This window comes from Crotalus tigris, unplaced genomic scaffold, assembly GCF_016545835.1.
Source record: "Crotalus tigris isolate CLP2741 ecotype Arizona unplaced genomic scaffold, ASM1654583v1 scf7180000017591.2836849, whole genome shotgun sequence".
Taxonomy (NCBI): Eukaryota; Metazoa; Chordata; class Lepidosauria; order Squamata; family Viperidae; genus Crotalus; species Crotalus tigris.
Window position 1 is genome coordinate 2,200,651 of NW_024096497.1, and position 22,793 is coordinate 2,223,443.

Below are 22,793 nucleotides of genomic sequence, written 5' to 3' on the forward strand. Positions count from 1 at the left end.
GATGCTGATGATACCTAGTTTGGGTAATGAAACATCTGCAAGAAACAACCAAGCTCAGAGAGTACCGATGACCCCACATTTCAACCTTGAGCTACAAATATTTTCCTTTATTAGTTTATCTTGTATTTATATTTTCTCCATATTTAACTAATGTACATAAAGCTACTTTTTGGCTAAACCTCATCCTGGGAATTTCCATATTAGGTGATCTTTCAAGCCTCAGATTTTTCAATACATTTTCAGAACACCATCAGGGTTAAAGCTATCCTAAGTTGTTTTTTTTTTCAAGTGGTTCCTTCTGTCCTTCCTAATATTGGCAGAATGTGTGAAGGAAAAAGGGGAATTGTGATTGTGATATACATCTATATATCCATCTACAGTATTAAGCATAAAGAGAAAGGGAGCATTGGAGCTGCCAGTGTGAAAGGAGTAGCCAAGAAAAGCAACCTCTTTGTGGATTTTTGTGCTCAGGAAATTGGGAGGGCCTCTGAGAAAGCTTCCTCAGAGTGATTTTGCTTATTCTCTTATCTGCTAAACTGGTGTTTGAATTATTCAGGATAGGAAGTCCTTAACAAAATCTTCAAATACACACATACACACTTCTCATTTTAACCATGTTATTATCTTTTCTCTAAACCAGTGTTTCTCAACTTTGACAACTTTAAGCTGTATGGACTTCAACTCCCAGAATTCCCCAGCCAGCTCTGGGAGTTGTAGCCCATACAGCTTAAAGTTGCCAAAGTTGAGAAACACTGCTCTAAATCATAACTAGGGAGATATGAGAGAGTTAAAGGATTAGGCTCACTCTGATTTTGATGCTAAATAAATTTAATTATCTTTCCAAAATAGCAGTTGCAGAGATTAGTCATCTCCTTTAAAGGATCACTCAAAGGGACACATATACCACGAATAATGACAGGCAGCATGAAGCCCACAAGTATGGCATCAAGTCTCTATCATATCAGCTTCAGACTCCATGCAATTTATTATTCTGCAATATGGCGGAAGGACTGGACCAGTGGGGTTACAGCCCCCCACTCCATGGGTTTACTGTAATCCCCTCTCTCCAGGAAATATTGCTTGCCACGGAAGTTGGGATGTTCATAGAAAACCCATGCCCCATCCAGAACTTTGCAAGAATGGATTTCTGGCAGGTGAAACTTCTCCATCACAGAAGGGCAATCCTCTGTAGATTCATGCATTTGACCACTAAAGTCACCCTTCTCAAAAAACTGGATCTGGTATTTGTCTCCACCAGTCTGCAATGAAGAGAGAGAACATAAAGATTATTAAAGAGTTAAACACAGACCTTTCTGCCTCCTCTTAAAATGTGGTATAAAATGGAGAATATACATTATCACAAATAATACCTTGTAGTTGGACATATATACATTACACCACTGACTGAATACATTTATTCATTATATTTTACGAAAATTATAATTTCATGAATATTTCTGCCATATATTACAATGTGATAGACAAGAAAAGTTTATCACCAATGGCAAGTGTTGTAAAACTACATTGTAATTAACTGCAAGTGACCTCTATTTTTTCTGTCACAGTGAAACCTATAGGATCATTTTCACTACAACAAAACTAGAGTGTATCCTATTGGGGAAAGCTAGTCTAAGATGTATTTGATTCTCAGGGCTATGTTGTAACACCTCTGTATTATTAACTTATCAGAATCTCAAATACAGCAATATCCTGACAGATGAAAAGTTTGACGGAACTCAAAATTTACACAAACTTTTGGTGTGGTAGAGTTAATATACACTGAACCTTTGTTCTCTGACAGTATATACAAGCTATCATCATGCGTTTTGATTGTTTATTGTGTAAGCATACAGAAATAGCATGTTTCCTAGACTCAGTTAAAATTGCACACTTTCTTCAAACTAATTACCCATCCAATCAGTTCTAACTTCTAAAGGATGTCCTTCACTTGGAAATATTGACCTGTCAGGTAATTGAAGGACATTCTAAATATAAAAGCAGCTAGTGCTAAACATAAATTATTGTGTTTTAATTAGATGTTATAAATTGTGTATAATTGCAACTTTTCTATGCCAAAATGTGTACATGTGTAAGTGTATGTGTGTGTGTGTCTACACTCATAATTGTATAGGTTGTGTGGCTATATAGACATACCTGTTTTATATTGGATTATTCTAAGGCTTTCCTCTTTCTCAGGATTCAGTGATCTTTTCTCCTCACTTGTAAGGTCATTGCCCCCTCCCCCCTCCCCTGGCTCTTCCAAGACCATGTCTATATTCTTTCACAGGCAGATTACTGGAAGTGAACTAAAGTAAGAAGAACCATATTTTTTAAAAGGAAAGAGTGTTTCTCTGAAGGGGAAAAAGACTTATTCTACTCACCAATTGAATGGATTTGCAAGAGCTGACTCTATCATTCAGGCCCATCCAGCAATGATATTCAGGATATTCTCCATGGGTCAAAATATACATGTTTCCCGCAAAGTTTGGCTGCTCATAAACAACCCAGGCACCATTTTCTACACGGATGGAATTGCAACGGCTCAAGTCAGTGTGGAAATCCAAACAATCCCTATCAGACTCATAGCGGCATCCTTGGAAATTCTTGCCTTCATAGAAAGTAATCTGAAACATAAGCAAAGGAGAGAAAAATAAGTTTTTGCAAAACTAGACTTTGTCTGAACTCTGTAGCAGATTAGCACTACTCAGAGCAATTCTTGACTCTAAATATTAATGGGAGTTGCACCCAAGCTTATACCGTCCCTTTTACTGGTCAGTGCTTTGGATAACTAAAGGGCAAAGTTGCTGATAATATCCAATTATATATTTTGATCCCAGGCATTAAACCTACAGTATAAGGAAATATATGTTAAGTTTATTTTGGTGTTTAAAATAGAAAAACATCCCAAACCACTGATTTTTAAATGCCAAGGTAATGCCTAAGCTAACAGAATCTTTTCTTTTTATGAAAAGATACAACTGGCATGGCACATGCTGATTAGCCCCAAATACAGTAATCAAAAGATTCATTATGGCATCAACTCATTGCAGCAACATCCAATTTTGATGAAATGATTGACAGGACTTCTGAATGAATGGCTATTAGTACTAGCAAAACAAGACATGATTCTCTCTTTCTCTTCTTTGAGTCTTTTCTACAGAATACAGTTTTACAGATCTCAGCTTTGGTAGTATGCCTTGGTCTGACACTTTGCCACTGCATGTTTTGGAGCTGCCTGGCATTTGGCAGTATGAAGAACATGCAATATGCAGTATTTCAATTACAGCTTGGAGACAAAATGAGGCCAATATCATAGGAACAGAGGGTAAAATTGGGTTGCAAGGTTGTTTGGAGTGAAGTTTTTAATAGCTCTCCATTGGTTGTCTTTGATTTGGGTAAGAAAGTAATCTAATATAATGATTCAGGTTAAGGATTGGGACCAGAGAGACATAGTTTAAGCTTCAGTGAGTTCACTGGGTGTTTGTTGTTAATGGGATAAAATGAAAAAAAAATATTCATGTACAACACTCAATCTTCCAGAAGAACGTAAGACATAGATGTGATATATTATTGCTATTGTAGGTATTGTTACTATTTTTACTATACAGGAAGATTATAAATGGAAAATAATTTCTGGAGCTTTTAAGACTTTGTAAATTAATATCTGTCACATCTATTTCCTTCTTTTTCATACCTTTAGCACCAAACTGAGGACATTGACAGAAAAGAATTTTTGTAGCTCAGGGTTGAACTGTGGGTCTTTGATGCTTTCTGGGAGCACCAAGGATCCCACAATCTGAGGTCAGATATATTTTATCCTTTTTATCCAATTCATGTTCTTTTCTTCTTCCAACTGTACACAAGAGATATGTAGACTCAAATGATTTTTTTAGTATCTGGAGTAAAATAGGGAACTCCATGTTACCCCGAGCATCTGCTCCATCCAGACTTATATTAAAATCAAATAGTATAAACATAAGGAAGACCTCTTCAAGTCCCCAACTAGGTGTCCCCTTTGAAGCAGTGAACCAAGGTTTTAAAAAGCATAGAAATAGCTTAAATAAAAGCTGCACATAAAATGGTTTGGGCAAGGGGTCTAATTGCTCATTCATTTCTCACATAAAAGCTAGAACCTGCACCAGTTACAGGAACAAACATTTTCTCTCAGCAATATTCCTGCCAAAATTTATCTCCTGATTTTGTCCAGGAACTATTTAAAATCAAAAGTTTACAAATAACCAGAATTTATTACCACTTTACATTTCAGATGATGGAAGTCTTTACTTTGATTAACGTTCCATCTAAACTGGCTCTTTAAGAATGTTAAAGTGTTTTGTCCTTTTTAAATTTAAAAAAAGAAAAGCATAAACCATTTTGGGAGAGAAGAGGAGGGATTAGCCCTTCAGAAGTTTGCACAAAGACACACAGAGCTGTTTTTCCAATAATAAGGGCAAAAATCTAAGCTGCCATTTGCCCTTGGGCTAAAATATTTGTTGATGCAAATACATCTGAGTGGGAATTTTCACTGAAAAAAAATTATCCAAGGGGAAAAGGAATAGTATTCGGTGAAGTTTTGCACTAATTGCTTCACAGGTTGTATTGGAGAAAATACAATAGTCGTGAATGTAGAATATGGGAAACTACTAGCATTTCCACAGGGATAAAATACAACTAATGAACTACATGAACAACAGACACAGAATACAAACTCAGGGGAAGATATTGGGATCAAACATAAATGGGTATTAAAAAAACATTACCACAGCACTATGTAAATGCCTAGTTTAGAAAATGAGAAATTGTTCAGATGTAGAAGACACAATAACTTTATGCAAAGTCCCCCTGAATTCTGCCTGTGCATTACAATGTCTCACATGATACAGATCTGTTAGAAGATCTGGGGATTTTGTGTTTGGAAAGCTCCTTCCTGTAAATGACAGTTTCAAAAGTTTTCTACTTATGAATCAGAATGATAGTTAAACTTCAACCTCTTTGGGGAACCTTATTTAAAGCAAACATGGGAAAGCATTCAACTAGGTACTACTCTATTCCAGATTGAGTGATGCAATTTCAAATAAACACCTTCAGTTAATTGCTCAGAGTATATATTTTTTTTATAAGTTTAAGTAAGCCATTCTCAAGGAACTGTTATGAAGTAGATTTTGTAAATCATGCCCAAAATCCAAAACGCCAAGGAAATCTTCCTTTTTTTTGTTCATTGACTAACATGAAGGAAATGATATCTGTTCCTGGGTGGGACTGCAGATTAAAGTGATTGTCTGGCTAGATTTACCACTGTAACTTATACAAATATTTGAATGGAACAGCTGGAAATACTTGTTCTCTGCATGAAACATGCTTTATCAAGATGAGGCACATCTTCTCTCCAATATTACTGGTCCTAATGCAAGACTAAATCTTCATTTCAAGATCACCCTGGTAAGTATAAAAATTTCTATATCTTTTCTTATCATCCACAGAATGAAGCAAACACACATTAAAAAAAAGAAAGGTGTTATCTAATACTCTCAACGATTCCACCTTCAAATACGGGCAGACCTTAATTTGACAGAATAGTTGCTGTTTTGATGAAAGCTAGAAAAATCCACTAAGAGTTTCAGGCATTCATTTATTTCCTAACAATTTGCTTTCTAACAAAAGATGGGAAATCTTCCTCTTCTGCTTTTTATCTCAGTTCTGCCAAGCTCATCAACAGATTGTATCTTGAGATGCCATCTTTTTACAAACAACAGGACAAAGAAAGATATCCTTCAACTGAAACCACAACTTACCCTGCTTCCAGTTTTAAACATGATCAACGTTGGGTGCAATATTCCTAAAGAAAAAAGACTAGAAGTAACTGCAAGAGCTCAAACCAGGAAGCCTCATTTTATAATGGGCTCATTTTTTAGGATAAATGTTTGCTTTGTCATGAAAATGGGACTCCAAACTTGACTCAGTGATTCTGGGGCTATTCAGAAGTTCTAGAAAAACAAAGAGGATTATAAAATAAAAGCAAGCCTCGCTGCTTCATTTCTCCCTTTATTTTTCCTCATTCTAATGCATTAGGCTTGTGAATGCATTGCTGAGTCAGAACTCCAAACTCCTGTCAAAAATACTCAAAATAAAAAGTGCTTGCAGCTCCTATTGAGTGATGGCAACAGTTCCCCTGTTCTGATTACATATAATGATGGATTCGATTAAAGGAAGCCTCAGTGGAGCATAATGCCTGAAAATATGGGAACCATGCATGGATGAGGAATGTAGCCTGGTAAGCTATTATTCTATGAATAAATAGTTTTAACTGAAGTAATACACTTGCCATTGAGTAAAGTAATGTGTCTCCCTAGCTTTTGCATTTTAATGTATTTATTTGCAGACTTCCAAGGAAAAGGTTGCAAATGGCTCTGATCATTTTTGTAGGTTTAGCTAACTAAAATATTTTTGAATAACGCATAAACATACTGCTTATAGCTAGTAGTTTCTATATAGACTTGATTTATACATTCCATTTTGAGAAAATACAGGTAGCTCTCATTTAGTGACCAAAATTAGGGCCAGAAATCCAGCCACTAAATGAAATCATTGCTAACTGAAACTGCAACTGTGCTTACAATCTTTCTTCGGGTTTTTTTTTTGTTTTTTTTTGTTTTGTTCTACCAAACTGCAAAGGTCATAAATATGACAAGTAGTCACATAGTTTACTTTTTAATCACTGTCATAACTGGAAATAGTCACTAAACAAGGCAGTTCTTAAATAAGAGCTACTTGTATATAAAAAACTAATATTATATAGTTTGGGGTATTGGTCACAGAATATTTTCAAACCTGCCGTTGTTTAATCTAAAATTCTATAAGCAAAGATTTCAGTATGAGTGTCTTAGGATACTGCTTCATAGGATCTGACCAAGGACAATAGATGGACATTATTCTAGAAATATTCAGCAGAATCCAGGATAGTCCAAGAAGGCATGGAGACAGTGGACAAGGTTCATGTTTCTTTCCCTCAACTCACTAGGAAAAGGTAGGAGTAAGCCTTAAAATAACAAAACCCAAGTTTTACCTGCACCATTCTATGCAAACTAGGATATCTAACCTAGAAATTAGGATAGAATATCTTTATTGTCATTGTGTAACTCACAATGAAATTAAGTTAACTTGTAAATCAACATACTGTTGCCTACATTCCATCACCTCAGAGATGTTAACTGTGTATTGCCAACATATGCAGTGTAAAAAAAGAAAATCCCATGCTAAGATCATTATAAAAGGGACAGAAAATAAAAATTCCTTTATATTTACTTCTGCAGAACTATTTTGGTATTGCATTTGAAAAAGAAGGTAGCAAAACTGGAAAAGTGCAAAAAAAAAGGACAACCTTGGTTATTTTCTTACAAGAAATGTTTAGCACTCATTAGCTTGGAAAGAAGACAATTCACACTCTTATCAGGTTGAAAGGATTAGCCACAGTTGCTCAGGGGATGCCCAGTTGGGGGCTCCTTTCATGTCCCTGGCAGGAGCTGGAAGGAAGCACAGGAGCTCATTCCGTCCCATGGCAGCACTCAGTTTTCAAACATGGGCTTGCTAATCACCAAACCAGTGTCTTAACCATGCGAGCCACATACTTCTAAAAGAAGACAACTGAGGGAAAATATATATAACAGTGAAGGCAAACCTTTTAGAGATCAAGTGCCCAAAAACTGGCCCCGCCCCCACTCCACCCCTGCCCCGCTCCGCCCCCACCCCACCTGCCCGCAAGGCCACTCACCACCTGCAGGGCCCGCCGCAGATCGCCCAGTAGCACCATGGTGGCCACGTCATCTGCCCGCACCCCGCAGCATCAACTGTGCACAATGGGGCGTGAGGGCAGAGTCTTGTCTACGCTGTCTGGCTGCCATGTCCTTGGATGCACTGCTCTGCGTGGGCCACGCTCGGGGGTGACTCTCCTCCAGGGGGGCTGCTGGTGAGGAGGGGGTCACGGGGGGAGGCAAGGCTGGGGCAACAGCATGTATGCCCACAGAGAGGGCTCCGAGTACCATCTCTGGCACCCATGCCATAGGTTCGCCACCACTGATATATAAAATCATACAAATATGAAATCACACTTATCAGGTAGCGAAAGCAGGTTCTTCCCATTCTAATACACAAGGACTACAAGCCATCTAATGCAGGTGTTTGGAAGGAGATTTAGAACAAACAAAAAGAAAACACTTCCTACGTGATGCATAATTAACTTGTGGAATAAGTCACATAAGTTACACATAGACAAAAATGCAGGATGGTTGTTAACGTCAATGCCTCTAAAGAGAGATTAGAAAAGTGCATTGAGTACAACTCTATCAAGATATAGGTCTTGAAGATTCAGTATTACTTGTGGGTCGAGTTCATACGTTTTCAAGGGGGAGTTTCAGGAGAACATCAGTGGGAGTATCTTTCCTTTGTCTGCTTGTGAACACTGAAGAACCATTTCAAAAAAACCAGCCCTCCACCCCTCACAGAAATAGTTCTTCTTTTCTACTTTGAAACTCCCATATGCCAGCTTCAATAGCTGACCTGAAATTTTAGGGTTTCAAAAATTGGAAAAAAATATCCCTAGATCTGCCTACTTCTTTCAAAAAGGAAGAAACAGCAACTTAGTAATATTAAGAGTTGACCATTGAAATCAGATTAGTTTTGACTGGTTAGTTATGAGTAACTTAAATCTGTACAGTTCAATGGGCCTATTTTAAGCCTGAATTCAATCCATAGTATCCAAGACCCGTTTCCCAAAATATATGGATATTAATAAGTATTATTACATCATTAAATCTGAAAAAAAAAAACAAGGCACAAAATATCATTGTGTCAATTTAATTAAATTTCATACTATAAGTGCTAAACAACTAATATAAATTCTGTCTAGAAACATTAATATAAGTAATATTTAATTAACAACAGAAAAATCATTCTCCCAGCAGTCAGACCACTACCACTATCTTTACATCAAGAAAGTAACACCTTTTCCTGCACATTTACTGTAAGTATGCTAGGAATCTACATTTTGTTCTCAAATATACAATGAAGTGTTAATAGCAAGATCCTCCTATAAAAATCCAGAGCAACTGATGATATCATATAGCTTGAAATATGCAGTAAAGTCCGTTTCCTTCTTGATAATGCCATTAAGTAAATTTATGTTTCTAAACTTCAAGTTGGCCCCAATCTATTTTGAGGGAAATACTTTTCACTTGGCACAGTGCATCTCCAGAACTATAACAAAACAAATAGAGTTAAATTGTTAAATCTGCAGTCTCATCACATTCCAATCACATGGTAGTAGCAGTTTATTTGATAGTTTCAATCACAAATACATAATACATAACACTAATAACGACAATAATAGCAACAACAACAATAGGATGCCATTTCAGATGCCTGGCAAGACTGAATGGTTCTAGGTTTTGGGCCTCCTAGTTTTAATACTATGCCATCTTTGGTGCTGAATAAGTTGCATTGTCCCAAACTGATAGGTGCACAATCTGGGAATCCTCCTGTACTTGTGGCAATCATGCTAGGAGGGTCTTTGCACAGCTACATGTTGTGTGCCAGTTGTATCCATCCCTGGACCGGATCACTCTGTTCATAGTCACTCATGCCCTAGTCACCTTCCGATGGGCTACCGTAATGAATTCTAGATGGGACTGCCCTTGAAGAATATCTGAAAGCTTCAGCTAGTGCAGAATGCGCAACACAGGCAGTTATATGTGCCTCTAGAAAAGCACAGTACACCTCTGCTCCATGGCTGTATTGATTCAGAGTTTTGACATGGGGCAGTTTATCTGAGAATCCACCTCTTCCCAACTATATCTACCCATCCCATCAGATTTGGCAGAGGAGACACGTTGCAACAGCACTTGGCAGCAAGTCTTCTCTGCTATGGCACCTGCCTTATGGAACATTCTCCCCCTTGAGGAGGATGTTAAGGTTTCAGAAATCACTCAAGACCTGGCTTTGTCACAGAGGAGAGGAGAGGAGAGGAGAGGAGAAGAGAGGTGAGATCTTCTTAATAGTAGTTTTATATATAAATTAAACAATAACTGAATGTTAACACTGGAAAGAGACAAAACCCTTAGTCATCAAGATTGCAATAGGCTGAACACAATGATAAAAGAATGATACTAGGACAGTCCGTAAGCCAGAAACAGAGAGTATAACAAATGAGATACAGAAATTGCTTAAGTAAGACTTCACTTAGTGATATAGTTTGACAGAAAAAACGATAGACCATAATTTATTTTAATTCTGAAATGTCCATATTTAATAGAAAATAGAAAAATATTATATTTAATGTGATGATAATAACATCACACATTTTATTCAATATAAGAAAAAGGAAGTCAGTATTTTAAAAAATCCTAAGTGGTAATAAGATATTTGTAATCAATGTAATCTTTAATTGGTAGAATTTTTTAAAATCTACAATTAGAGATTAGATTATAAAGTCTTACAATGCCAAATATAAGATATACTTTCTATGAGCACATTCCTCACTTATATCACCACCTATATCACCAACTTTCAACCTAACTTACCGAGCACTAATTGTTTGTATTATATTAAAATACAATAAAAAGTTTGTATGTGTGCAATATAAATGTGACCTTTGAACTCACCTGATGATTTGTTTGCTTTGAGAGTTCTCCTATCCTGCTGCCTGTTTAGATCCTGCAGCAGGAAGTACCAAGCTATCAAGCTGTTGACGGCTCCCTGTGTGGACTAGCCATTCATAGAATTTGTTCTCCACTAACATCTGGAATGTCTTCTTCTGATTCCTGAAAGCAGAAACAGGATTAGCTCTGTACTGTATACATTTGTGTAAATATTCCTATCGCTATGTCTTTAAAGTCAACATACACACTGCCCAAATGTTTTTATCATTATTAAGGGGTTTAACTTATTGTGCTATGGTTGAGATTTTTATAACATATAAAATTTTTCTAAGATTTTTATAATATTAAAATAAAACAGAATCATTAAAATCTATAAAAAAAACTTACAATCAAGAAAATATTTCAAAAATGCTTCTGCAAGTTATTGTGCTGTAACAGTTATAGGAGTCAAGTTCTAGTCCATGGAATATAAGTCTAACAAATCAGTAAACGGTGTTCCTTTAATTTTTTCATACCTAGTGGCAATGTCATAAAACTCAAAACTCTAGGAAATGAATCACCGTAGAATGCAACAAAATTTTAAAATCAAGTTTTTTTATTAAGCATTACTAAGCATTATATTCCTACAAAATACACACAGCTGGGTCTGTCCATTATGATAGTTGCTAAAACAGCTGAAATTTGGGTTTCTCTTTGACTAAGAATTTAGAATACTGCTTGATCTAATAATAAAGAGAGGCTTTCCCAAATTAAATAGAAGTCCATATTGTTTAGTTTGATTGATGCTTCTTGCATTTATTGCCTTTGCTGATAATTATCTGATTTTTGACAGTGGTTTTAAAGTGTTAAATATAATATCCTTGATATAAGTCCACCTTTATATGTGGTACTAATCTAGTGTTATTAATTCTTATTCAACTTGTAAACTTCTTCAATTTCTTTTTCATTGTTCCTTGATTGCATTTAAATCTATTTAAATCTATTACAACAAAATTAAATTATTTTGTTTTTATATTAAGGTTACATTATATTTATATTTTTATATTTCTTTCTATGAATATATTTTTCTCAAAAATTGCAAAATAATAATAATATGTATTAGGTATAAGTTTGTTCTTAAAACTATGTCAAGTGTATAAACTTGAAGAGTATAATTTATTTATTCATATAACTTAGCACATTTACTTAGTATTCTGAAATGCAACATTTCATGATATTTGCCTCCTTAGGAACAACAAGCAGTCAGATAGGTAATATGAAAAATAAAATAACTCATTCTTATAATTTTTCCACATATGTGGGTGACAAGCAGAAGCCTTGATTTTTTTTTTGATTTTTTTCCATCTTTTTCTAGGCTTTACATCTCTATTTAGTACTTAAGTTCAATTCATTTTGTACATAATAAAACAGCTTTCTTAAAAGTATAGAAAATATAAGTTCTGTTTATTATTTTTAGAAATTATTTATTTTATTCTAGTGAGCTACTCCAATCAAAAAAGCAAAATATTTATCATTAAAATAATTCATTAAAATTAATAGGAATAGTAAGGACAAAAAAATGCACCCCAAAAATGCATTTGTGTCTGATATCTTCCATTCAGAAAATATTGCCATGTGACTGCCTGCACCCTGAAGTATTCAAATTATTTTTAAAAAATCTAAAAAGTAGAGTGGCTTGTTTGCAAAAGATTTGTTCATTCACATTTATGATATGTAAGATATTTTGCTCATTAATTTTCTAAATTTTAATTTACAGCCTAGAAGCTGGATTTACTTGATAGGTGTAAAATTTGTAAAAACAGATTAATAAAAGGATCATAGTTGTCCTTGAGACTACAAGTTAAGGGAAAAGCAAAACAATATTCACACAACAAATTTTAATTATTAATTTGCATTAATACTGATGCATTTAATTCTAAAGCCATTACAAACCTGACTCTTCTTTCCTGGAAAATTAACTTTACTTACTTGGTCAGCCCTGCTTCCTTCACTGTTTTCTGCCAGATTCGTATCCTCTGTTCTCGTTGGCTCAGTGCATTCTGATATGCAGGTGGCAGACCACCAGGTATTTCAGTTGTGTCTCCCTCCATTTCAAATGGAACAACAAAGGGGTAAAATTCCGAGGGTGGGAGAAGTCTGAATACCTCTTTATCACAGTTTTCTTTACATACTATCATTGGATTATCCCAGTTGTTAGGCACAGTAGCTAGGCCAGTTCTGCCCATGTGATCCTCAAGCATTGGATAATGGGTATGGAAAGGAGCAAAAGTTATTGCTTGGTTACCCAATAATATAAGAGGTCTAGTTGGAGTGAGAACATGCAAGGTGCAACCAGTCGTAGATGACAGAGACAGATGATGGCAAACAGCAACAAGTCTGACATTGTCACAACTATGGAGATGTACTACAGTTTGCACTGGACCTAAGACAAAGGTGCTATTCCTGCATTTTTCTATGGTTACAGACCTGAAAGAGAGGAAAAAGAGCCAATAATAGGAGATGGAAAACAACAAAATGCAGTCATGCATGTACCTTTTCTATTAGGTGGCAAATAGTGACAACTGAAAAATAACTTACCTCAGTGGAGATAGTAAATAGATAAAAGATTCACAGCACCGATGAATCTTCACATGAGTATCTTCTAGGGTAATAGAGCTCTTTGCTAATGTTTGCTTGTAAACCTGGCTCATCATAATCAAACGATGAACTGAAGGGACTATGTGAGCATTACAGGCTATTTTAGCTCGTTTACTTGTTCCTTCAACTGGAAGAATTATGAAAATATTATTTTTAAAAAATAGTTCTACTGAAGCCAAAATCTCTCATTTAGCTGTATCTTATTGTATAAGATATAGCTGGAAATGCTCCACCAACTCCTATATACATTTTAATTAGCATCTTAGCTATATCTCTTCATAAATATGTTTATATTCCTTGAAGCTTATTATTAAATAAATATTTTAACAACTTTAGGGTATAAAATTTAACTAAAATACTAAATCTGGGCAGTCATGATGGAGATGTCCTATCAAGCAGTCAGTAGGAACTCTATGATCAGAAATAATTGTACCTTGTTGTGCCCATGCAAGCTTTCTTCCAGATGCGAGGCAGGCTATTGCCCCAAATGGGTTCCCAGTCAGACAAGCCCTCATCCATGACTCAAATTTGGCACAGGAGAAGGCTTTAGAAAGTTTTGAGAAGCCACTCTTGGCATGCAATGGCTGCCAAAGTGCAAGTTCATGAAGAGGGTGAATAGTCCTATTTTGATCCACACTTCCTTCGATAAGGAAACTAAGAGCTTGAACAGCTTTGGGTGATAGCAGGCTACTGTGCGTAGAATGAGAGGAGGCACTGAGCTGATCTGGGTCCAGTAACAATTCCAGAAGATCCTGGAGGTGGTTTTCGATAAAGTCATGGTGGTAGCTGTCATTCCAATTCTTCAAACCAAGCATAAGAACAAATATTAGAAACAAGAATCAATCCACAAAACCACATTTATATACTATCCTCTTAGTTTAAGTGATTCCTATGTTGGACTGATATCAAGGCTCTCAGCCACGGAAGCTCACTAGGTAATCCTGAGCCAATCATTCTCTCACCTTATCCTACATCACAGGGTTGTTGTTTGGAATAAAATAGAAAGATGGAGCTCTATGTACGCTATTTTAAGTTTTAAGAAAGTCCAGATAGAAACGTAAAAAAAATAACTATAAAGTAAGATATAACTAGAAGTCGTTTAATGTGTAGATTCCTTTTCAAAGTTTTTCTTGTTCATTTGAAAGAAACTACAATAGGCATTTAATATAAAAAGCAGCAGAGAGCAGTCTATAATTACTTTACGTTCTTATGATCAGTGTCAGAATAGTGCAGACTTCCTCTTACTGTTATTTTAAAAAGAAGACAAGAAGCTAGCAGTTCTGAAGATCCATACATGCTTTGTATACAGGTAGTCCTCGACTTATGTTTAATGACCATTTGAAGTTACAACGGCACTGAAAAACATATAACCGTTTTTCACACACGACCATTGTAGCATCCCCATGGTCAGATGTTCAGAATTCAAATGCTTGGCAAATGCCTCATATTTATGACAGTTGCAGTGTCCCAGGGTCATGTGATCACCTTTTGTGACCTTCTGACAAGCAAAATCAATGGGGAAGTCAGATTCACATAACAACTATGATACCAATTTAATAAATGCAGTGATTCACATAACAACTGCTGTAGTAAAAGTTGTAAAATGGGGCAAAATTCAATTAACAACTGTCTCAGTTAACAACAGAAATTTGGGGGTCAATTGTAGTAGAAGGCAAGGACTACTTGCATACGTAAAAGATACAAAGGAAAATATATAAAGCGGTATTAAGAGGTGTGATAAGGTACTTTAATAAAAGTCCATCAATTTATAATGCATATTCAACTCTATTCATCCCCGAAAAAGAGGAAAGATCTACACATTTAGCACTGATTATTACATCATGGCCCATAGTAACTGTGAATAATGGGAGTTGAAAATTCAACATATACTGAGGGTATTAGATAGGAGAAGATTGATCTTGATAAAACTCTCAACATTACTAATAGCACATATTAAATCGATGTAATTGGATCATTGTTTACTTAATGTTTGCTTTGAATTTATACATGGATATTCAATTATTATTTTATAAGTATTCATATTATGAATACCTATAATAATGCCAATTTTTAATAAAAGTACTTATTTTAATTATTTCAGCATGCAATGTAAATGTATGAAAACAAATTGGAAATACATTATAACTTTACCAGTTATTCTTGCATTATCTTCAAATAAAAGCAACAAGCGTCCTTCTACAGAGAGAAATTTTTTGGAGGAAAGCAGTTCAAACAATACCTTAATCTGATTGGCAGATTCTTTTAGCCCACTGTGAGACTTAGACTTAGGGTTTGGCCACTCCTCTCCAAGAAGGGATGTCCTCAAAGAAAACTTGTTTAATTGCTGAATATAAAGGAACAGCAGGAACTGAAGAGTATCCACAGTTAACTAAAGAAAGATCCAAAATTTAAACTCATATAGAATAATTAGTAAGGTTATTTGATTTTCATTCAACAAAATGTACTTAACTGGAATAGATAGACTACTGCTTAAATTTCAAATAACTGAAAGTATTCTAAAAACAAAACAATGTTTGGTCCACCTACATTAGTGCTGCTCTATGCTGCAATGTATAGCAGAAAGAAATAAACCAGTTAACAATTCAAATTCCTTAAAATATATATTAAAAATATGATTAGTTCATACCCGATTCCTTTGCTTCTCTGTCTCTTCCTCAGTTGTGCAGCTAGATATCATTTCTGCCCATTCCAGTCGCTCCTCCGAAGTCTGCTCAACAAGACTGTCAAACAACTCAAAGTAAAGCCATGCCAGGTCTTTCTCTAACTGTAGTTTTCCACAAGCAATGTGTCGCCACATAGACCAGGTAAGGTATGGATAATAGCCTTTACCAGAGCGCATTCTGACATAGGTTGACATTTTCCGAAGGTAATGCATGCTAAACTTGGAAGGAGAAGGGATTTGCAATGCTCCCACTATGAAAGGCTCCATCTTCACCCACAAACTGACTGAAGGTTGCTCCATTTTCAAAAGGTGCAGAGTTTATATATCTGAATTTGAAAAAGCAGAAATACTACAAAGTACTATTTCCAGACCTGTCTCCAATTCAAATATACATGAAAATGAATGAATTTTGCCATATTAATTTCTCCTGATTACCTCATGTTTAAATATTTATGTCTTGTACATCACACCTAAAAATTCTTTTGGTTTATCCTATTTAAATATGTATTACCAAAATATACACATTAAATTTCACCTATATCAGGTCAAGCAAAACTTTTGCAGTCCAAGACTGCATTTTAAAAAATTTGCATTAGGAATGGTGCTAATATGAATATTCATTGGATGATGGAAAACACCAGAATATTCAGCCCAATTTCCCCTTTTGTACCCATTGGAGGAAGCATTAAATGGATAAAAGTACTGTACTAGAGGTGATGCTTCTTTTACTTCATATCACCATGGAAAGATTTTGCCAAATTTCAGCAGCACAGCACAACCATGAGAAATTCTGGGGGCATAAGGGCAATGAGTAACCATGGATTGCAAATTATTCAGTCCTATTCTGCACAGAAAGAAAATGAGTAATAGGACATTTAACTTCTGTATTTGTTTAATAGACTTGCCAGATAGTGGATCCTGCATGGCGCTTGTTCATAAGTAATTTTGAACAGCAGCTATATTTTTAATGGAGCCAGAGCGTAGAACCTTAAGAGCAGCTTTGGCTTATTAATCCTTTCTCTCTCATACAATGAACGATTTTGAACAGTCCTTTTTTACTTATTCACCTCAGCAGTTCATTCAAAGGAAGGAGCAAATGAAGAAAACACTCTTAAAGTTTCCATTTATAATTATTCATTAAGTATGGTAATCTCTTTACTTTCCTTGCTATAATCATATTCATCCTGGTAATTTCTCAGCAATGACCTTGAACTAGACTTATTTGCAGAAAGTCATAGTAAGTGGTCTGAATCTGGGATTATATGGAAGAGAACATTTGGGAGACCAATCTGAATCAATCCATCAATAATCCAAGAGTTTGTATTTCTCATAAATATCTCCATATAAAAAATAAAACCAAAGCACATTTCAAGTTAATTCAATAGTAAAACAAACAATCAATATGGCCTTATCCTGATTTCTGAAATTTGGGTAAAAATGTAACGAAGATATTGATATTCAATTGTATATTTATTAATAACAATAAGTATTGTATTTGCCTAGTGTGGGAAAACAGGTACTACCGGAAGAAGAGAGGAAACATTTGATGGTGTAATATTGAATCTAGATTGAAGAATATATACCACTGAATTACAGATAACATATTGTCTATTAAGTATTTGAATGTAAAACTGGAAAATTAATAAAATATTTATACAAAATAAAACAAAATAAAAAACACCCTGGCTGTTGGTTTGAATATGTTGCATCTCTTGTAACTGCCACTAGGCAAAGCAATATACTCACTTCTAGTCTGCTCTTACAAAGAAAACATTTGTGGATTGCTTTATTTCTTGTTAAAAGAGCTTCAAAGGAACATCACTGATGCTTTAGCCTTTTACTTTTTCTTCCACTTTGCTTGATCTCATTTTTGAAGGACAAACCAAGAAGAAGAAAAGCAGGAATATCCAAAATCTTAATGTAAAAATAGGAAATCAAATAATTAAAATGTTTGTGGATAACATTAGTACTTCTGAAACTTTTCAGTAGACATATCTCAACTGCACTTTGAATTAAATACATTTCAATCAGTGTCAACAAAAAGTTAGTGGGCTCATATTAACGCAGTCATCATTACATAGGATATCATCAATTTTAAAAAAATTAACATCTTACGTACAAAATTTAAACAAAATGTAAGATTTGGCATTTTCATTATCATAGTTTAAGAAGACAGTAGCAATCATGAGCATCTTGGGGTTGGGGGGATGCAAAGGGAAGAAATGAGGAAACTATGTGATGAAATAATCCATGATCTTATCATTTTGGCATTATTACGTTTCTTACAGAAGCTGCTGAAAACATTTTAAACAACTTATTTATAAAACAACCTGTTTTTACTTCAATGTGCTTATTAATTCAACTGCCTAGTTATGATTTCAAATAAAGGAATTTTATTTACACATTATTCCAAAAAGCTTTGCCTTAGGAAAAAAACAATGTTCTGTAGCTTCTGTACTACAGAGTATGCAAAAAAGAATGAAGGTGCCAATGCATAACAAATGTAACTTTCCTGTAAAAAGTCACAGACTGCTCATTGGATATAAACTGAGTAAGCATAATAACATTTCCTCTTGAAAGTAAGAAATAGCTATTTCAAATTCAGATCTAAAAATCATAAAAAATCTGAAAAGGATATAAATTATGTCTGATGCCAAATCAGTCTCTCCTACTATTCCTTGATCATTCACAAGTTAAGCATGAAATAAAATAACTAGAGATTTAATGGTAGACTGTAATCCTGTGGTTTCTGAATTTATCTTATAAAAGCAATCGACACAAGTATCAACTTGATATCAGATCAACCAAGTTTAATAATTCATTTATAAACAATAAATTGTATCAATTAAGAACAATGGAAGAATGGTGTATTTATATTTCATATATTACAGGTAGTCCTCAACATACAAATCCAAAAGTTTCAACAGAACTGAAAAAAGTGACTTACGATCACTTTCACATTTATGACTATTGCAGCATCCCCATGGTCATGAGATCTAATTCAGACGCTTGGCAACTGGCATGGATTTATGACAGTTGCACTGTCCAGGGCTCATGTGATCACCATTTGCAACCTTCCCAGCCAGCTTCCAACAAGTAAAGCCAGATTTACTTAACACCTGCATGATTCACCTAACAACTACAGTGATTCACTTAACAATTGTGGCAAAAACAGGTCTTAAAACGGGACACAGTTCACTTAACTGTCTTAGTTAACAATGGAAATTTTGGGCTCAACTGTGGTTATAAGTCAAGGATTACCTCTAATAAGGGAATTTCGTCAATGTTATATAGGTAGTCCTTGACTTACAACCATAATTAAGCCCAAAATAAATATAACAAATCTATGTATCATATTTCATCCTGCCAGAGTAATCCTATAGACCAGTGATGGCGAACCTTTTAGAGACTGAGTGCCCAAACTTCAACCCAAAACCCACTTATGTATCACCAGGTGCTGGGTGGGCGGGCATGGCCTGCAAGGTGGGCGTAGCTACAGTGGTGATGGCAGATGGGTGGGCATGGCCAACTCGATGTTGCTCCTGGGGAGGGACACCTAGGTGGGCCGGGCAGGGTTGGGGGAGACCCAGGGGGTCTCTGGCGGGTGGGGCGGTGGGCAGGAGGCTGGTCCTGCGGGGTGAGGTGAGGCAAGGGAGGGGTGCCATTGTCACAGGGCGAGGCAGGGACCTGGCACCATTGGCCCCCGCACACAGAGGCCAGCAAGCGCATGGGTGCTGGGATGCATCTGGCCACATGGGACCTCGGCGAGTTAGCGAGCAGCTGGTTGAAGAGTACAGTTGCCATCTCCGGGGCATGGCGCGGATGCCCACAGAGAGGGCTCTGAGTGCCGCCTCTGGCACGCGTGCCACAGTTCGCCACCACTGCTATAGACATTCTGCAATGGTGATGTAGGACACAAATAAATGGATACCATCTTTGCTGTCAATGCCAGATAATCAAAGTCCAGGTAGTCAAGTCATAAATTTTTAAGGAATTGGGAAAATCACCCAATAATATTTTGTAATGAATCCTATAGTAATTTACTGACTATATGGTATTTTCCTAATGCATATAAATTAATCTAACTTAACAAATTAATTTAGATTTAATTGTTAAATGCTAATTTTTATGACTGTAAAAACTTGGAAAATAAACTACATCAATTGTATTTAAAAGTATGGGAAATTATCTTTTAAAAACCCTAACAGCTCAACAGCTCTAAAAACTCTACAGTAAATAATAAATTCAGTTTAATCCAGTCAACATTTATTAGTCTAATAAGCAATACGTTTTCTATATACACATGATTTTTGAAAGAAAAATTAAATACAGGTATTTGAAATGTTTGGGGGGTTTTCTCAAGAGTTCTATTTGTGTGTATGTATATCTTTGTTCTCAAATATATTCTTTGAGATTGTTGTTTTTCTTTTTAATTTTAAGTTTTTTGTTCAAGTTTGTCTTATAAACTAATAAGAAAATTAAAAGATCATTTTATTGAACATTAATTTATTGTCTAATAAAGGCATTCTCAATTGCCTCCATCAGCTATCAATGCAGTTATTTATTGAGGTTTTGTACTCCACTGTTTTGTTACTCAAAAGCCTAGTGACTAGTCCCTCCATTTAGTTCCTCCATTCTGATTCTGTTACTTGCTGCTAATTGCCTTCTGCTACAGGTTTGTTTTATCTGCACTTTCTATAGCATTGTGAACTGTCTCAGTCTCCAATTAAATAGCTCCTATAAAGGCAGGTGTGATTAAAGGTATGCTTCCTTCTAAACTTTGTTCAAATTTGCCTTGCATTATTGTTGCTCTATTTTATGGGCAAATGGAAATTTATTCCTTCTATTTCATTTCTGTGCTGAATCTTTAAACTGCTGTACTGTTTACTGTACTGAAATTTATGTCTGGTAAAATTTTATTACATCTGTATTATCTGTACACAGTTCACATATATTTATATATTCATATAACTAGTAAGCTAACTGCTATTAAAATTAAGTGCACTAAGGCAGAACTGATGCATTTTTTGTTTCTTGGTTCAGGAGATTCAGATGTGCACAGGGGATACAGAGTCCTTAAAATGGGGATCATGATGGAGGATGGAATGTAAACTAATCTGGAACTCTTTGAGGAATCTATTTGGCCTCTTGTGGGTTTCCTTGTATAGGAGACATGTCTGTAACGTATTTATTCTCCCATTCCTTTTTAGAATATGAACAATAAAAACTAATCCTATATGCAACAAAGGACAATAGAGCAGGCGATATAGAACAGCATTTATTTCCGTATCTGGTTAGAAGCCTTAGGAAAAGAAGTGTTAAGATATCATGAAAGATGAGAACCTTCTTCTTGTTAGGCAGTGTTGGCGGGGACGCTTTTTGCAAGAAAAAGGAGACTGAAGCTGCACTTCTCATACATTATTAAACAAGCGCTCACAGCATTCACTATGAAGCCGGAGAGATGGGGGTGATGAAAAAGGAGATCGACACCACCCTCCAGGCGGAGAAAGAAGAACTCACCCGCCATTCCTCTCAAGGCGCTTCTCGGATGCCAGCGGCGAAGTCGCTTTCGAACGCTCACGGTTAACTCTTTCCGCGCCTGCGCACAACGTCTGACTCAGTCACCAATAAAAACACTCCCTGGGGAAGGCTTCGAAAGACGTTCTATCGTCTTGTAGAATCGCTGGGCTAGTCACCAATCGCTACCCCTGTATCACTACTGCATTGGCAAGAATAGGAATGACAGTTGAAAAGTTAAGAATTCGCAATAGCGACATCTGTAGACCGGGCGGATCAGAAAATTTGCCTCCATTTGCTTCTCCTAATTAATCTATGGCGCTGTATCATTAGTTATACATGTTATATGCTATCGTGAACAGCCACCCTGTTTTATAGCGTTACATTTAATTACCTATTGTGTTTAAGTATTTCATAATAGTTTGACTTCACTTTTTAGTCTTTCAATGTATACATTTCATTAAAGATGCATAATAGATCCTGAAGTAGTTTGTCAGTGTCATCTTCCGGTACGCTTTTGACTTCCTACTCTAGACAAGGTTTAAACATCCAGGTATCCATTAAATCTCAGCCAAAAACTTCGTTTTTGCAGAAATTTGTAGCTGAAGTAGACAGTCCCAAGTCTATAGACATTCCGAGAAAGATAAATTGATAAGACATATTCCTCCAATATTAATCAGATCAACCTGGTTAGTTTCCAGTCTCAGAAAGTCAGAAAGGTGCTGCCTCCTGATGAGGCAAATATTATTCTGGTATAAATATATTTGCAGAGAACCGCATTTTATGTTTTTCCTAAAGTATATTCGCTGGTCCCAGCAAAATGCGTTATCATTTAATGTGCCAAAGAATTCTGATCTTCAGAGAACCGATGAAGAAAAGAGGGATGGGGAAAAGCATAATATAGTTAAGCATTTAGAAAGTAGATTTTATGAATTGTCAGAATTGCCCTTCATGTAACTGCGTTATTTCTTTAAAAAAATGGAATTCGTTGATTTTGAAAATGATAGGAGGAAAAAAATCTGTTTGCTACCAGCTCAGCATGAGACACCAAAAAGGAAGCCCGGACTTAAACTGCTTTAAAAATGTATGGAACTAAAAGGATGGATAATGTCCTCTTCGAAACGTACCTACGCATGACATCATCACAATGCTTCTCGCCACGACGGAGACCATTACGCTCTTTTCTGCGTCCTAATTTGTTGACGTTACAAAGTTTAATTGGTCAAACCTAACCGGGTCGCGGATGAAGTGTGCAATTGTGATTGGTCAGCGGCAAATGACGAGGTGCCTACTATGCTGAGCTCCGA

The 22,793-nt window shown here is 35.8% G+C and overlaps 2 protein-coding genes across 6 annotated transcripts; both read right to left on the minus strand.

Annotated features, from left to right (window-relative positions):
• Positions 1-810: 810 nt before the first annotated feature.
• Positions 811-6,077, minus strand: CRYGS (crystallin gamma S). The gene is made up of 3 exons (XM_039364189.1): positions 5,793-6,077; positions 2,382-2,624; positions 811-1,259 (listed from the first exon to the last, which is right to left on the minus strand). The coding sequence occupies exons 1-3, from the start codon at positions 5,811-5,813 to the stop codon at positions 987-989; spliced, it is 537 nt and encodes a 178-aa protein (XP_039220123.1). The 5' UTR covers positions 5,814-6,077; the 3' UTR covers positions 811-986.
• On the minus strand, positions 2,489-22,656 carry TBCCD1 (TBCC domain containing 1). Of its 5 annotated transcripts, none has more exons than XM_039364153.1 (9): positions 21,490-21,833; positions 17,716-17,883; positions 15,934-16,295; positions 15,526-15,675; positions 13,720-14,086; positions 13,227-13,413; positions 12,618-13,115; positions 10,653-10,811; positions 2,489-2,624 (listed from the first exon to the last, which is right to left on the minus strand). In XM_039364153.1, exons 3-8 carry the CDS (start codon positions 16,267-16,269, stop codon positions 10,682-10,684), a joined length of 1,668 nt encoding a protein of 555 aa, XP_039220087.1. In that variant the 5' UTR covers positions 16,270-16,295; positions 17,716-17,883; positions 21,490-21,833; the 3' UTR covers positions 2,489-2,624; positions 10,653-10,681. The 5 variants fall into 5 exon arrangements, with proteins under 5 accessions (XP_039220087.1, XP_039220069.1, XP_039220063.1 ...); XM_039364135.1 differs by lacking the exons at positions 2,489-2,624; positions 21,490-21,833 and adding exons at positions 8,835-9,249; positions 22,614-22,656; XM_039364129.1 differs by lacking the exon at positions 2,489-2,624 and adding an exon at positions 8,835-9,249 and having other exon boundaries at positions 21,490-21,828.
• Positions 22,657-22,793: the final 137 nt, after the last annotated feature.

Coding starts and splice junctions, on each gene's coding strand:
- CRYGS (XM_039364189.1), bottom strand. CDS start 5,813: ATGTTTAAAACTGGAAGCAGG. Junction 2,625..5,792: donor TGTTTAAAACTGGAAGCAGG/GTAAGTTGTGGT, acceptor CTTATGTTTCAG/ATTACTTTCTATGAAGGCAA. Junction 1,260..2,381: donor CTTGCAAATCCATTCAATTG/GTGAGTAGAATA, acceptor TCTTCATTGCAG/ACTGGTGGAGACAAATACCA.
- TBCCD1 (XM_039364153.1), bottom strand. CDS start 16,269: ATGGAGCAACCTTCAGTCAGTTTGTGGGTGAAGATGGAGCCTTTCATA. Junction 15,676..15,933: donor CAGAGAAGCAAAGGAATCGG/GTATGAACTAAT, acceptor ATCTTTCTTTAG/TTAACTGTGGATACTCTTCA. Junction 13,116..13,226: donor TATTTACTATCTCCACTGAG/GTAAGTTATTTT, acceptor CCTCTCTTTCAG/GTCTGTAACCATAGAAAAAT.